At 47.7% G+C, this 15,803-nt stretch overlaps 1 protein-coding gene across 15 annotated transcripts in view; it reads right to left on the reverse strand.

Annotated features, from left to right (window-relative positions):
* PLEKHA6 (pleckstrin homology domain containing A6) overlaps positions 1 to 15,803 on the reverse strand; it is a 280,897-nt gene that overhangs the window by 16,376 nt on the left and 248,718 nt on the right. For 12 of the 15 annotated variants that reach the window (XM_073587158.1, XM_073587152.1, XM_073587156.1 and 9 more), the window contains 5 exons: positions 15,143 to 15,292; positions 14,434 to 14,529; positions 14,243 to 14,354; positions 13,402 to 13,541; positions 11,046 to 11,186 (listed from right to left, as the gene is read on the reverse strand). In XM_073587158.1, coding sequence (XP_073443259.1) covers positions 11,046 to 11,186; positions 13,402 to 13,541; positions 14,243 to 14,354; positions 14,434 to 14,529; positions 15,143 to 15,292 — 639 coding nt within the window. The remainder of the gene's footprint in view (positions 1 to 11,045; positions 11,187 to 13,401; positions 13,542 to 14,242; positions 14,355 to 14,433; positions 14,530 to 15,142; positions 15,293 to 15,803) is intronic. The other 3 variants (XM_073587161.1, XM_073587163.1, XM_073587153.1) reach the window with 2 other exon arrangements.

Raw genomic sequence — 15,803 nt, forward strand, 5'->3', positions numbered from 1 at the left:
ATGGGGCCTTTGAAACCAAACTTGGCCAGAACAGATTTCAGATATCCCCAGTGCACCCTGTCGAACGCCTTCTCTGCGTCCAGGGACAGGAATACACTGGGGATTTTCCTCCCCTCAGCCACCGCAATCAGATCCAGCATACGTCTCGTCCCATCTTTCGCCTGCCTCCCCGCCACAAACCCCACTTGATCCGGGGAAATCAGTGATGGAAGAACTTTATGTATTCTAGCTGAGATTATTTTGGCGTACAATTTTAAGTCGCAGTTTAGGAGGGATATTGGCCTGAAGTTTCCTGGTGAAATAACAGGATTTTTTGGGTTGCTTACCGTAAAATCTGTTTCTCGGAGCCTTCATTGGGGGACACAGAGACCATGGGTGTATGCTGCTGCCACTAGGAGGCTGACACTATGCACAAAAAAAGGTTAGCTCCTCCTCCGCAGTGTACACCCCACCGACCGGCAGGAAGTTCCTCAGTTAGTGAGAAAGCAGTAGGAGAAGTAACAGAATAGATTGAAAGCAGAACAAACAACTCAACTGTAACAAACCGACAAACATAAGAACAGGAGTTGTAGAACATGGGAGGGTGCTGTGTCCCCCAATGAAGGCTCCGAGAAACAGATTTTACGGTAAGCAACCCAAAAAATCCTGTTTTCTCGTTCGCCTTATTGGGGGACACAGAGACCATGGGACGTCCCAAAGCAGTCCCTGGGGTGGGAAACAAACTTCCATCAGGCCAGTGGACTCGCCACCGCAGCCTGCAGAATCCTTCTACATAGGCTGGCGTCCGCCGAAGGGTAGGTGTGGACCCTGTAGAATTTCACAAAGGTGTGAACCGATGACCACGTTGCAGCATTGCAAAGCTGCAGCGCGGAAGCTCTGTGGCGCACCGCCCAGGAGGCACCCACCGCCCGGGTAGAGTGCGCTCTGATCCCTGGAGGGGCCACTCGATGCTTGACCCGGTATGCCTCCAAAATTGCCGATCTGATCCAGCGCGCAATAGTGGCCTTTGAGGCTGGGTGATGAACAGAGAGTCTGACTTCCGCAATGAAGTCGTCCGGGCTAGATAGACTCTCAATGCCCTGACTAGGTCCAGCTTGTCCAAAGACCGCTCCCGAGGGTGAGCTGGGCTCGGGCAGAAGGATGGCAGAACAATGTCCTCATTGAGGTGAAACGAAGATACCACCTTCGGAAGAAAAGAGGGCGGAGGCCGCAGAACTACCTTGTCCTGATGAAGGACCAAAAAAGGAGAGCGGCAAGAAAGTACCGCTAATTCCGACACGCGCCGGATGGAGGTAATGGCCACCAGAAAGGCCACTTTCCAAGAAAGGAGGGAAAGGGAAACGTCCCCGAGAGGTTCAAAAGGAGGACCCTGCAGAACCTGAAGAACCAAATTAAGATCCCAAGGATCCACGGGAGCTCGGTACGGAGGAACCGTGTGAGCCACACCCTGGAGGAAGGTTTTGACCTGGGGCCGGGAGGCCAGCGTTTTCTGAAATAAAATGGACAGTGCCGAAACTTGACCCTTCAAGGAACTGAGAGCAAGCCCCGCATCCAGCCCTGCCTGAAGAAACGCCAGAATAGAAGGGAGCGAAAAAACCAAGGGCGCGATGTCATTGGCCTCACACCAGGAGAAATAGGCTTTCCAAGTACGGTAATAGATCTTCGAAGAAGAAGGCTTTCTGGCGCGGATCATGGTATGAATTACCCGATCAGAGAATCCTGCCCGTCTCAAAACCTCGGTCTCAACAGCCACGCCGTTAAATTGAGCGACCGAGAATTGGGGTGGCAAATCGGGCCTTGAGACAGCAGATCTGCCCGTCGGGAAGCTTCCAGGGGGCGTCCGCGAGAAGGTTGACAATGTCTGCGAATCAAGACCTTCTGGGCCAATTCGGGGCGATGAGGATGACTGGAATCCCCTCTGCTTTGATTTTCTTCAACAACTTGGGAAGAAGAGGCAGAGGAGGGAACAGGAAGGGGAGCACGAACTGTGACCAAGGGACGGCCAGAGCGTCGGCGCCCACTGCCAGAGGGTCCCGAGACCTGGACACGAATTGTGGTACTTTCCTGTTGAGGCGACTTGCCATGAGGTCTACATCCGGGGTTCCCCACCGACGGCAGAGCAGATGAAACACCTCCGGATGTAGGGACCATTACCCTGCCGCGAGACCCTCGCGGCTGAGGAAATCGGCGGCCCAGTTGTCCACGCCGGGAATGTGAACCGCGGAAATCGTTGGAACAAAGGTCTCTGCTCATTGAAGAATTCTGGACACTTCCGCCAGGGCTGAGACACTCCGTGTCCCCCCTTGGCGGTTGATATACGCCACCGCTGTGGCATTGTCTGTCTGAATCCTGACAGGCAGGCCCTTGAGGCGCCTTTCCCAGTGGACGAGAGCTAGATGGATCGCCCGTATCTCTAGGACATTGATCTGCAGAGCTGATTCCTGAGTCGACCATCGACCCTGAACAGTGTGATTGCGGAACACTGCACCCCAGCCGATGAGGCTGGCGTCCGTAGTGACAATCTGCCAGTGAACGGGAAAAGACCGCCCCAAGAGAATGAGGGGAGATGTCAACCACCAGTTGAGAGACCGCCTGATCCGGCAGGAAAGGCGAACCGGACGATCCAGAGACAGAGCCGACCTGTTCCACCTGGACAAAATGGCCTGCTGGAGTGGCCTGGCGTGAAATTGGGCAAAGGGAACTGCCTCTATCGCCGCCACCATCTTCCCCAGGACCCTCATGGCTGACCTGAGGGATGGAAATCGTGTGATCTGTAATGATCGCACGCCCTGCTGCAGGGAAAGAATCTTGTCTTGTGGGAGAAATACCCTTGACCGACGAGTGTCGAACAGAAGGCCCAGAAACACAAGGCGTTGAGTAGGGACCAGACAGGACTTTTCCCGGTTGACGATCCACCCAAAACTGGACAGGGTGTCTAGAACGATCGCCACACTTAGGCGGGCCTGTTGAAAGGAGGGGGCCTTGATCAGGATATCGTCGAGGTACGGAAAAAGAACGAGACCTCTGATCCTCAAGAAGGCCATCAACGCCGCCATAATCTTCGTGAAGACTCTGGGAGCGGTGGCGAGCCCGAAAGGAAGCGCGACGAACTGGTAATGTTCGTGAAGAATCGCAAACCGCAGGAACTTCTGATGTCCGGGAAATATGGGCACATGTAGATAGGCATCTTGGATGTCTATGGAACCCATGAATTCCTGCTCCTCCATGGAAGCAATTACCGAGCGAACTGACTCCATCCGGAAGTGGCGAAGGCGAACTCTCTTGTTGAGTAACTTGAGATCCAAGATGGGTCGAACTGTCCCGTCCTTTTTCGGCACCACAAACAGGTTTGAATAAAACCCTGTGAAGCGTTCCGATTCGGGAACGGGCACAATCACCCCGGAACTGAGAAGAGAGGCGATGGCCAAACCGAACCCCGGGACCAAGGCCGGATCCCTCGGCGGACGGGATTGTAAGAAACGATCCCGTGGAAGAGAAATGAACTCTATTTTGTATCCTGTTGATACAACCTCTCTGACCCAAGCGTCCTCTACTGAGGCGAGCCAGACGTCGCTGAAGAAGAGAAGTCGACCTCCCAATTGGAAGGGAGACCGATGGTAGTCATGCGGACGTAGACCGTCCAGATCTAGATCTGGACGGTCTTCCCTGGGAAGAGTGGGACCGCCAGGACGGAGTGGGCCTGAAGGAAACCTTCTTTCTTTCCTGACGTGCCTGTGGCCTTTGCTGGTTGGAAGGGTTTTCCGCCGTATTGAAGCGGCGGAAAGTCCGACAGGGACGAAACTGACGCCTTGGAGGAGGTCTGCGAGGCTTGGAGGGGAGAAGAGAACTCGTACCTCCAGTAGCGTCCTTAATAATCTGATCCAATTGTGATCCGAAGAGACGCACTCCCTGAAAAGGCAGATTGGTCAGAGACTTTTTAGAGGACAAGTCCGCCTGCCAGGCCTTGAGCCAAATTGTACGTCGGATTGCCACGATGTTACTTGACGCCTGAACTGCGCAAGATGCGGCATCCAAGGAGGCAGAAAGCAGATAATCCCCCGCATGGGAAATCTGATTGGCGAGATCGGCCAAATGCTGTGGTCGTGCCTTATCCAGAATGCCCTGCCGAAGGTCATCTGCCCAAGTGGATATGGCCTTTGCTGCCCAAGAAGAAAAAGACTGGACATACCGCTGCTGATGCCGCTTCGAAGGCAGATTTTGCTAGAGATTCTATGATCCTATCATTAGAATCTTTTAGCGACGCCACCCCTGACAGCGGAAGGACCGTATTATTAGAAAGTCTGGACACGGGAGGGTCCACCGAGGGAGAAGCGGCCCAGTTGTCCGTGAGCTCTTTAGCAAACGGGTACAGCACGCCGAGACGCTTTCCTCTTTGAAAGCGTCTGGTCGGATCTTCTCTCTCCTTTGTAAAAATCTTTCCAAACTCAGAATGGAAGGGAAACACCCTGGATGGTGTTTCCGCCCGTCTGGACGAAACCTCCTGATCTGAGGATTTCGCAGGGGCGTCAGCGATGTCAAAGGTATGGTGAATCGCGGCAATGAGGTTTTGCACCGTAACCTTCATGTTCGCATCCTGGTCCGAATCCAGCTCTAAGACCCCTTCCGATTCCGAAAGCGCTTCGCCTGACTCGGGGGAGGAGGCCCGAGAGGGAGACTGCTGGGGACTATGGGGTGAGGTAGGACGAGGGGAGGACTCCGCCTGGAGGTCCTGCCTGGGCCTCTTGCGACTGCCGCTGGCTGGGTCAGATGGGACGTCCTGAGACGTGCTGGGTCCCGTCGAAGCTCCCAAGGGCAACTTGTCCAGAACGGCTACTAGGGACTGAGACACCTTGATGAGGTCTGCCACTGACTGTGATTAAGAGGAGGCCCAACCCGGCATGGGGGGCTCACTCGCCCCTGGGGCTATGGATGGCTCCTGAGCGGCGTCGGGCTGGACGCAGAGCGGGTACGATCAGACTTAGCGTTGGACATAGTGAAAAGAGAGGCAGTGCCGGCCGGTTGGGGGACAGAAGGCAGAGAAGGGTGTCAGTCTGCAGGTGCAGAGCTACTCACGGTCCGGTGTCCCCAAGGGCGACGCTCTCTGATCTGGCTGCAGGATGAGGCCAGGCCAATCCGGCTGAAAAAAGGCCCAGCGACCGAAATCCGGCAGGGAATGAGGTCCGGCTGGCAGGCTGAGAAGATGGCGACCACCAGGGAAAGGGCGCGCTGCCAGAGGGAGAAGAAGGGCGGAGCTCGCCGCAGAGATCCCCTTAGCACCGCCCGCTGTCCAATAGCAGACTGGTGTGAGGCAAGGGGGCTGGGAAGGCCTAGGACGGGCGGGAGAGAAGCCCGCTTAGAAGAAAGGGGCAGGGGGCGTGGCCGCGACGCAGCGGTAGGCCCGAGATGAAGCCGGGGCCTAAATTAATAGCGCCGGCCGCCTGTCAGCAGGGGGTTGGCGCGGAAGATGCGCCGCAACACCGGGCCGCAACCCCGGGCCGCGTCCCTGCTTCCCACAGCCCGACCCCTGTATACCCCTGCCGGGATGAAGAAGAAGCGGGGGGGGGGGGGGGGGCGCAGAACAAGGCCCGAAAGAAAAGGGGCCTTCATGGATGCGGCGACCGCGGGGAGAAGCGGGCGCGCAGGCCCTACCGTGGTCCCCTGGCGACCGCCTTAGGATGAAAACGCCGGGGGGACCGCTAGACCGCATACTCACCCAGGCCGGGGGCCACAATAAAGGTACCTGAGAATCCCACGCTGTCTGTCGTCTTTATGGAATCCACGCCTCGTCCAACCGTCAGGCTCTGGTAGGCGAGATGGTGGGAGGCGGGGGGCAAGGACCGTCCGTATAGCTGGCACGCACCTGTGCGAGGCTCCTGGTCCTGCCGCGGAGACCTATGAGGATACGGGGTGGCAGTACACGCCGTACTCATAGTCTCTTTGTGGGAGTACGGATGTGACTGTTCACTCCGTATCCCTCCGAAACCTGTAAAGGAACGACGCACGACAAGGTAGATAGGGGTCTAATAAAAGACCCGTGTCCACCTCCTACTGACACTAAGCTAAACTGAGGAACTTCCTGCCGGTCGGTGGGGTGTACACTGCGGAGGAGGAGCTAACCTTTTTTTGTGCATAGTGTCAGCCTCCTAGTGGCAGCAGCATACACCCATGGTCTCTGTGTCCCCCAATAAGGCGAACGAGAAAGGGGGTTTTCCTGGTTTTGGCAGGGTAGTTATAATGGCCTCTAGATTATTTGGTGAAATATCTGCTGTGGCTCGCCAAGAGGAGAAAAGTCTCAGGAGGAAAGGAGACAGGGTTTCAGTGAATTGCCTATAATAGGAGTTAGTGAGGCCGTCTGGGCCTGGAGCTGAATTTCTTTTGGCTGTGGTCACCGCCTGGCGAACCTCTTCCAGAGAAAAAGGGGAATTTAGTTGCTCCAGCTGTACTGCAGATAACCAAGCAGGGCTGTGGAGTCGGAGTCGGAGTCGTGGAGTCGGAGTCGGTGCTCATTTTGGTGGAGTCGGAGTTGGAGTCGGTATAAAATGGACCGACTCCGACTCCTAAAATATATAATAAATTGGGTACAGTAATTCAATGCAGGATGTGCTGAATATTTTTTCATAGGAGTTTGGGAAAGTTATGAAATGTCCTATAAATGGCTGTTATATTCCTGATCTAAGGCTACATTCACACACAGCGTTTTTCCTGTGTTTTTTGAGGATACGTTTTTCAGCTGCAAAAGCTGATCATCTTTTTAAAAAACTGCATCACCTGAAAGGTTTTTGAGCTCATAGATAATGTTTTCAATAGCAAAAGCAGATTAGAAATCTGCTCTATCTATCCATTTATCCATATCTGTCTATCCATATCGTATCTGTACCAAAAAGAATGAAAACTGGGTAGTACACCAATATATATTCTGTTCTATATAAATATCTTGATTATTGGATCATAAAAATGATTAAATGTCTGAGGTTCACATTGTACTACAATAAATTTTTCACTTAAATATAAGCAATATGTGTGGGAGTCGGAGTCGGAGTCGTGGAGTCGGAGTCGGTGTAAAGGAAATTGAGGAGTCGGAGTCGGAGTCGCAGGTTTGGCTTACCGACTCCACAGCCCTGTAACCAAGGAAGATTAATATTGTTTAAGAAGGAATTAATTGCCGTTTGGGTAGGCTTTGGGGCAGTGGGGTCATTTTTAAGGTTGTAGAGAGACTGGTAAAAGTCAGCGAATGCGTTGGCTATTTCCGTTGGGTTGCGTATTGTGGCATTAGAACCCGTCACGAGGTATTCAATTTTATTTTGCATTTCTCGTTTTTTAACCCTCCTGGCTAGTAAGGCACCCGCCCTGTCACCCATCACATAGTACCGCTGTTTGAGGGATCTTAAGTTTTTCTCATAGTCTGCCATCAACACCTGGCGGAGCTGTGTTCTTAGTTTCCTGAGTTCGTCAGATGTCGACAAGTTTGGGGCAGATTTATTGTGGGCTTCCAAAAGTACTATGTGGGACAGTAGAGCTTTGTAAGTTGCCTGACGCCTCCTTTTCTCCCTAGTGGCAATTTTGATGAATGACCCCCTAATATAGGCCTTGTGTGCAGACCAAAGCGTTTCCTCTGTCACCTTCTTGTTATCATTAAAGTTAAAAAACTCTGCGAGGTCGGCCTGCAACTCCTCAGATTTGTCTACAGGCTAGGAGGGAGTCATTCATGCGCCACCGGGTAAAAAACAGGCGCGCGGTTTTGCTCCTGAACTGTCAGGTATATGGGGGTGTGGTCCGACCAAGCTATAAGTCCAATTTTTGAATCTGAGCAATCCATAATAAGTGAGCTATCAACCAGAAAGTAGTCCAATCTGCTGTAAGAGGTGAACCGAGGCGAGAAGAATGTGTAGTCCCTCTCATTTGCATGTTGGTATCTCCATATATCATGGAGATGCCTTTCTGAAATTATTGTGCTCATCTCTTTCCTCTTTACAGCAGTATTGGAGCAATCCAGAGTGCTGGACATTACCATGTTAAAATCCCTGCAGATTATTTGCTTACCCTCTTTAACGGATGAAAGCTTGGAAAGAAACCTCCGCAAAAAGCTGATCTGACCAGAGTTGGGGGGCGTAAACGGTTGCAATAGTATACTTAGATCCATTTATGGAGCAATTAATAATGGCGTATCTACCGTCAAGGTCTAAATGTTGTGAATGTAGTGTGAACGCAACAGTATTTTTTACACAAATGAATACTCCAGCCTTTTTTTTTTTTTCCACAAGCCAGCAGTATGAAAGGAAATTTAGCATTATTTAACCTGTGCGAGTCCCCTTGGAGGAGATGAGACTCCTGACCACATATTACATCACATTTGGATTTAACCACTTCCCGCCAAAACATGGATCTCTTGGCTGGCGAGTTCAGACCCCTAACATTTATAGACATACAGTTCAGTACCATTGTACATGAAAAAAAAAGTCTCTTGCCTAGAGCTGCAGGGGGAAAAGGAAGGTTAGGCAGGAAAGAGATAACACTAACAATATTGACATCACTAACATTACTGATGTAGGGAGCATCAGTCCACAAAGAAAAAAGCCCAAAAAAGGGGCCTGCGGTATGGTGGAAATTTACCGCCATGGGGGTTCAGGGTCCTGGTTGAACAGAACCAGCGGACCTTAAAAGTAGCAACTAAGTCTCAGCCGCGACTCAAACATATCACATAACTCACACGACGGACCAATCTTCATTCACTTTATCCTGTTGGGATGATCCTGTAGCTCTTGGAGATCTGGCCGGGAGATTTGCCAAGTTCCATGAGGATAGGAGCTTTGCCAACTGCTGTGGGGAATGGCAGGCGTGGGTATTTCCTGCTCGGAAAAGCAGGATCTTTACAGGGAAACCCCATCTATAGGATATAGCTTCATCCCTGAGAACTTTGGTATAAGGAGCAAATTCCCTCCTTTTTGCCAGGGTTCCTGCAGACAGATCTGGAAAAATGGACAGGTGCCGGAATTGCTCAGACAGAGGGGGTCTCTTTCTCAGGGCTTGCAGCAGGGCTTCTTTGGTCTTGTAAAAGTGCAGGCGAGCTAAAGTGTCCCGAGGGACATCAGCACTGAGGGATTTAGGCTTAGGGACTCTGTGTATTCTGTCCACCAGGAAATCAGTTGCAGTCAGGTCTGGGAGCAGCTCCTGCAGCAAGGAGCCCAGAAAACTCTGCAGCCCCTTGTCTGGTATGGCCTCTGGAATTCCTCTGATTCTTATATTATTTTGGCGGGACCTGTCCTCTAAATCCAAGACCTTGGTATGGAGCTTTTGCACTTGTTCCTCCAGTGCTGCATTGGCATCAATGAGGCTATTGTGTGACTTTGTCAGCTCCCCCATTTTAGATTCAATATGTGCTGTACGGCTGCCTATGGCAGTGATATCTCCCCTCAGCTCAGCCACCATATCTTTCCAATCCTGCTGCAGTGATGAGCGGAGAGCACTGAGCAATTTCTGCATTGTACCTTTGGTAAGCGGTATATCTGCAGCGTCTGTGTCCAAGTCTGGGCCTGCTGTGGATCCCCTCCTGGATGAGCGTGAGGAAGCTGTGGAGGAGGATGCTGCCGCCATTTTCCCTCGCCCCGTGCTGGGGAAGAAGTCTGTAACTTTCGCCGGGGACGGCTTCTTCTGGGATTTTCCCCTTGGCATGCTACGATCCTGGATACCTCCGCAGCACCCCCCCCCCCCCCCCCGTGTGCAGAGAGATTGGTGCCGCTGGCGAGCCGCAATGAGCCGATTAGGAGTCGAAGTGGCTGGAGCTCAGCAGCTAAGTGACCGGTGCCATTAGCAAGCAGGCCACGCCCCGACAATCTCATTTTGATAAAAGTTATTTCATCAAACCTACAGCAAGGAGCCCAGTAAGTGACACACTTCGCTACAATGAAGGTCTCGGTCTCTACATTATTTTGCTCTCTAATTAGGTGGCAAAAACGTGAAGACACATTCCCTTTAAGGGAATGCTTATGAGTGGCGTTTTTGCAGCGCTTTACATTACTGGCAAAGTAAATGTGAATTCTAAAATCTCAATTACACACAGAATTTTTTTTCTTGCGTTTTTCGAGCCGCTGGACGTTTAAAAATCTGCAGCATGTCCAATTTTTTTGCGTTTTGCAGCAGTTTTCACCAATTGAAATGAATAGAAAATGAAAACAAAAATGCTATAAAACACACATAAAAACATGTGAAAAATGTGCATTTTACCCAACATTTCCCTGCCAACACTTTAAAAACAAAAAGCTACGCTACAGTATATTACACATAGTATAGGTTGTAGGAATATTTTTGCACAAATATACATATTAAATTTCATGGACACAGTAAGGACAACCAAAACGAGAGCAGTCACTGCTTTCACTGATGGCTATATGGAGAAGAAGTGAACATGAACTTTATTTATTAATAATATATAACCCCATTAACAGTAAGGGTAAAGTATTGCATTGCAGAAAAAAAGTGTGAAAATGATGTTTCATTTCACTTTTTTTTTCCAGGAACTGTGACACACTTGTCCACTAAATGTGTGTGGTGTGAATCATCACACACATCACATGATCAAGAGTGGAATGGTTTCTGTGAAAATGCAGATTGTATTTTCTAGGGCAAAATTCCCCTTGAAAAATATTAATATATGGAGGTATTCTCTCAACACGTCTTGTGAATAATGTTAAGTGATGTTAGGAAACACATCATGTCATTATAATATGTATCACTGAATGCTAGCATATCTTCTACCATATGTGTCACTGAATGCTAGTATGTCTTCTACCATATGTGTCACTGAATGCTAGCATGTCTTCTACCATATGTGTCACTGAATGCTAGCATGTCTTCTACCATATGTGTCACTGAATGCTAGCATGTCTTCTACCTGCTGTTGCATGGAGTTCTGTGCGTGGAAGAACAATTTTTTCGTGGATTCTATTCCACAAAAACATTTGCACTGAATAAATGTGAAGGTGTCTTTTTTGAATTAAGACATGCACCCTAAACAATCCCCATCGTTACCCTCCATTGCCTCTAGTTACCTCACTGTGATGTGGCCAGCAGGGAGAGATAGGGTAAGGCCAAGGCTGGAAGCGGCCCTCCCCTGGGGGTGGAGGGACAGCTGGAGGAGAATCCAGGGGAGTGTACGAAAGAGGGAGAGGGGGCCGAGGGGGGCCCGAGTCCTGAGCAGAGAGGAAGCCAGAAAGCATTAGCAGCAAGGGTTGGAGTAGGGGAAAAAGAGCCAGAAATATTGATAAAAAGGTAAAAGAAAGAAATAGCAGGAAACAGGTTCACTGGTGAACGGTTTTATATAAGAAGCAATTGCAGAACGAATTTTGGATTGAAAATAGTAAACAACGAGAGGGAAGAATTCAGTCACATATAAATAAAGCTTATATGCAATCTGTCAGTAGGATTAGCACTGCTAAGCTGCCTATATGGACATGGAGGTCATTGTACGTTAAATAAAATGATACCTTGATATATACAATCCGATGTTTTATTCTAGAGAAATATAATTGTCGTAATATACAGTATAAATGAACAGTTAAGATCTATGGACCTGACATAAATATTTCCAAGAATCGGCTCCCAGAGCTTATTTTAAATGAAAGGGGGCGTTACCAGTGTGAGACATGTAATAACTGACAGTCTGCTCTCCTGATCTACATGTTTCACACCCCCTTCATTTCAAATAATTCCTGCAGGCAGATTCTCAAGTACATGTGAGTCCGGCCCATAGATCTTAACAGCTCATTTACATATTGAAAAAACTTGGATTTCTTAGGAATAAAACATTGGATTGCATATATTAGGGTACCATTTTGTTCAATTTTCTGTCACCTATAAGACAATATAGATGGCTTAGGAGGGTTGATCCTACTGACAGATTCCCTTTAAAGGGTTAGTCCTGCCCCACTCAATTCTGCTGTATCGAGATAGACTAACCCCAAATTTTATGTTAATGAGAAGTATTGAATCTTACTTTGTGATACACATTTTTTCAAGATTACTACTTGTCAGTGAGTAGAACACTGTTTACATTCAGAGTTTAAAAATCTTTTTGGTCCATCTCCCTTACAAAGCTGCTGGTATTGTTAAAGGGAAGCCATCTTCAGAAAATGACCTATTAATTAAATCCGGTTTTGTGTTACATGAATTTTTTAAAAACATTTTTCCCAATGCTTTTTTTTTTTTTTTTTTTTACATATCACAGACTATTAAAAAAAGAAAATCTAAAACTTTTCACATTGGACACTGGGACTTTCTTCGACTCATACTTCCTTTTGTTCCAGGAAACACATGTACATTAGTAACAATGGTCAGACTCTGACCCTGCCTTTTGTATTGAAGTGTCTATTGACCCTGCAAAAAAAGGTCATTGTGAAGTGAGGGGGTGCAGAGTCGGCTGTCATATCTCCTATTTTGATTGGTGGATTTTGTGTTACCAGCTCTAAATTGAGGTGTTACCTACCTGTCATTGTAATCCTGCCTCTGGTAACATAGAGAGATGTTAACCCTTGTTAAGATGAGATGTTAAGAGGAGAACCCATCTCAAAAGGACAGGAAGCAAAAGCCTAACTAAGCACCACTGGCCAGTGTAAAAATTGCCATAAAATTTGTAAGAAATACATGTAACACAGAAACCGGATTAAATCAATAGGTTATTTTCTGACAACTTCCTTTTAAGATGCCAGGTTTGAAATTAGACCTACACATGACTTATATATTTTTGGCCTAACACTTGTATCTCTCCCGAGAATCTTTGTCTCGGCCACCCCTAGGTCAGCTTATCTCCTGAGATAGCCAAGGGACTGGGCATTTAAGATCCTTTTCTTCCCCCAGTATGTTGGAGACCCCCATAATTATTATACGGGTGGTGCAGACTTTAGTCTAATGTGTATGCGCCTTTATAATCTGTCACCCTATATAGATCCCATCTAGAAAAAGAAAATGTGGTGCTGCTACTGCCCAACAGTTGTGTGAGCGGGACGTGGTTACAATAGGTTTAGCCTCTCAATGTAGAGAACAAATGTTTCTATTCACTGTCAGCAATAATAGATCTAAAAAAGGTTACATGTAAAGTATACGGGAGGGTTAAATTGCTACAAGAGTTTACGTTCTCACTACTGCTATAAATCAAGCTTTCAATTTCATCTATTTAAGAAATTAGTTTCTGCTGAAATAATTAGTAATGAAATAAATGGGATCGATCTCTGAATTAACGAGGTGAATGGCCCAATGTCATACAGGAAAGGATGAAATAGAATTGGAGAGAATGAATAGGTGTTGTAATCGTAACTTTGTGTGCTGCCCTCAGAGGGTGAAGACCATGAACAGCAGCAGGTCCAGCTAAATCATTAGCACATGTATAAAATACGGAATAAATTCACTTACTTCACTTGTAGTATGCTTAGTAGGCGATCCCTGAGATCCTGAGATGAGAGAGAATGGGCTGAGGGGGCTGGTGAGACTGGCGGAGCTCAATGGGCTGGCTGGACTATTAGAGGTAAATGTTGTTGAAGGCCCGGCAACTACTATAGGAGAGGACACAGATCAATGATGGGAAAAAAAGTAAGGACATGTAGAGTGAACGTGTAAAAACTGTAGTGAATAAATAAATGTATTCAGTGGTATGACATATATCGCTTGGCATAAACAGCTATAAATGACTATAATAATTAAACACAATATACATACGCAATCTTATAATTTGTAACATGACTACTAATTCTTCAGAGGGAACCAGACAGTATGTTGGTACTGCTCAAGCCACGGGCAGCATGAATCAGGCACTCGCTGCACTATTAAATCCGTGTATGCAATTCTGTGAAATGCTGTAACGTTTCGAAGAAAACAGACTTTGAAATGTCGGCGGCTATGCACCACTGATAACAAGTCCAAGAGGCAGGTCCTTGGTGGCTTCTTTTCCTATTTATATGCATAGAGAGATGTCAGTTTAGGAGAGCATGGCGGGGAGAAGCAGCCGGGGTCCTGCCTCAGACTTGGACTAGTCCTCCAAGACGCATTGTTCCCAACAACTTTTAAAAGTAAATCTACGTCACAGCGTTTATGAGCATTAGGTAACTGGCTGCAATAGTCTGTGGTTCGGGAAGTAGGAATCGCCCGTCAGGTTCCCTTTATTTAGGATCCTCCTTTTCACAACATATTAAGTCCATCAAGCTTTTTAGGTAGGATTATTACCATATCCCCTATAAGCAGATGAACTCAAACTCACCTCTGTGTTTGGCCGTGTCTGTCCCCCTGGAGGGGTTATTTTTCCTAAGGCCTTCCATGACATCTTGAATCCTCCAGATTTCCCTTTGAATGTGTCTATTCATTAATTCGTTCTGAAAAATCAGGAACCAATCCATGAATTGCTTTCTCTGACATGCATTGCTTTATTTCCTGTGTATCTGCACTTTTTACCTGTATGTTAAGGTTCAGTTGCTCCCACAAAGCATCATGTAAAGCGGAGACTTCCCCCTCCAGGACCTCATACTCCAAGCTGCTATTGTTTAATGCCTAGAATATATGAGACACATCTGACACATTAAAGGTTGAAAATAGAAGATAGTAAGTGCTTTGATAATAAGCTGACTTTAGGCATGTAAAATGGCAGCAGGTGTGGGATTTGGGGGGTCCTTCTCTTAGAACTTGATCAGATGACGGCATTTTCGGTCAGAGTGCAGACTAATGTTATCCTATGGAAGTGATTCTAAGAAAAAAAATCGCATCATGCACGATTTGTATCATGCACTCGGATGATATCTGCGTGCTGTCTGATTTTCACAGACTGACGGAATGAAGAAAATTTTTTTCCCATCTTCTCCTTATTCCAGAAAATCGGATCACGCTATCAACACTGATCAGAGTACGAATAGCATGATGTGCAGGATTTCCCCTTTTAATTACTGGAAATGACCACATAATATAATTATGTAAGAAGCTCTGACTTGTAATAATTGCAATGTTGTCCTTGTCATTGTAGGGACAGGTCATGTCACAAGATGATAATTTTCTTAACCCTTTTTGATTTGCAGACTGTATATTTCTTAGTTTCTTAGTAACTAGACATTTAGTGCTGCTGTTACATTTAAAAAGCACCTAATGTAATAAGTGGTACCATGTGCCTTACCGTGGTGGCCTGAGACAGCTCCACTCGGATACTGATCAGCTGATTCTGGAGAGACTCCTTCCGATGCAGCAACTTTTCTGGAAATGCCGTTTGGTTGCCAAACATCTCCATCTCCTGGTGAGTTCCCATAAGTGCACTCTCCAGGCTTTCCTGTACAGAAGACAAGCAGTTGGTGTAATCTTGGAATCAGTCTTATTATTCTGCATCCATGTTTTATTCATGGGCCTTTGTGGTGTTTATTATAGGACAGTATCATTTTGCAACAGCAAAAAAGGCAAACAGTACTAGGATGTATTAAGAGAAGCATAGAGTCTAGATCACATGAAGTCATTATCCTCTTCCAGTTCTGGGCACCACATTTTAAAAAGACATTGAAAAACTGGAGCAAGTTCAGAGAAGAGCTACCAGAATGGTGAGCGGAATGCAAACCATGTCCTATGAGGAACGGTTAAAGGATTTGAGAATGTTTAGCTTGCAAAAAAGAAGGCTAAGGCCGGTTTCACATTAGCGCATTTTATGCGCGCGCACGGCCGGGGGTAGCTCCGCCCCCGATCCGGCTCTCTGCCCGGCGTGCCCGCCCCTTCCTTGTAGCGCCGCCTCCTAGCGGACAGCGGCGCCTGCGATCGGCGCACCCTATCTTTAGCATAGGGTGCGCCGATCG

This window comes from Dendrobates tinctorius, unplaced genomic scaffold (genome assembly GCF_039654945.1).
Source record: "Dendrobates tinctorius isolate UK_male_01 unplaced genomic scaffold, ASM3965494v1 ptg000098l, whole genome shotgun sequence".
In the NCBI taxonomy this organism is placed as follows: Eukaryota; Metazoa; Chordata; class Amphibia; order Anura; family Dendrobatidae; genus Dendrobates; species Dendrobates tinctorius.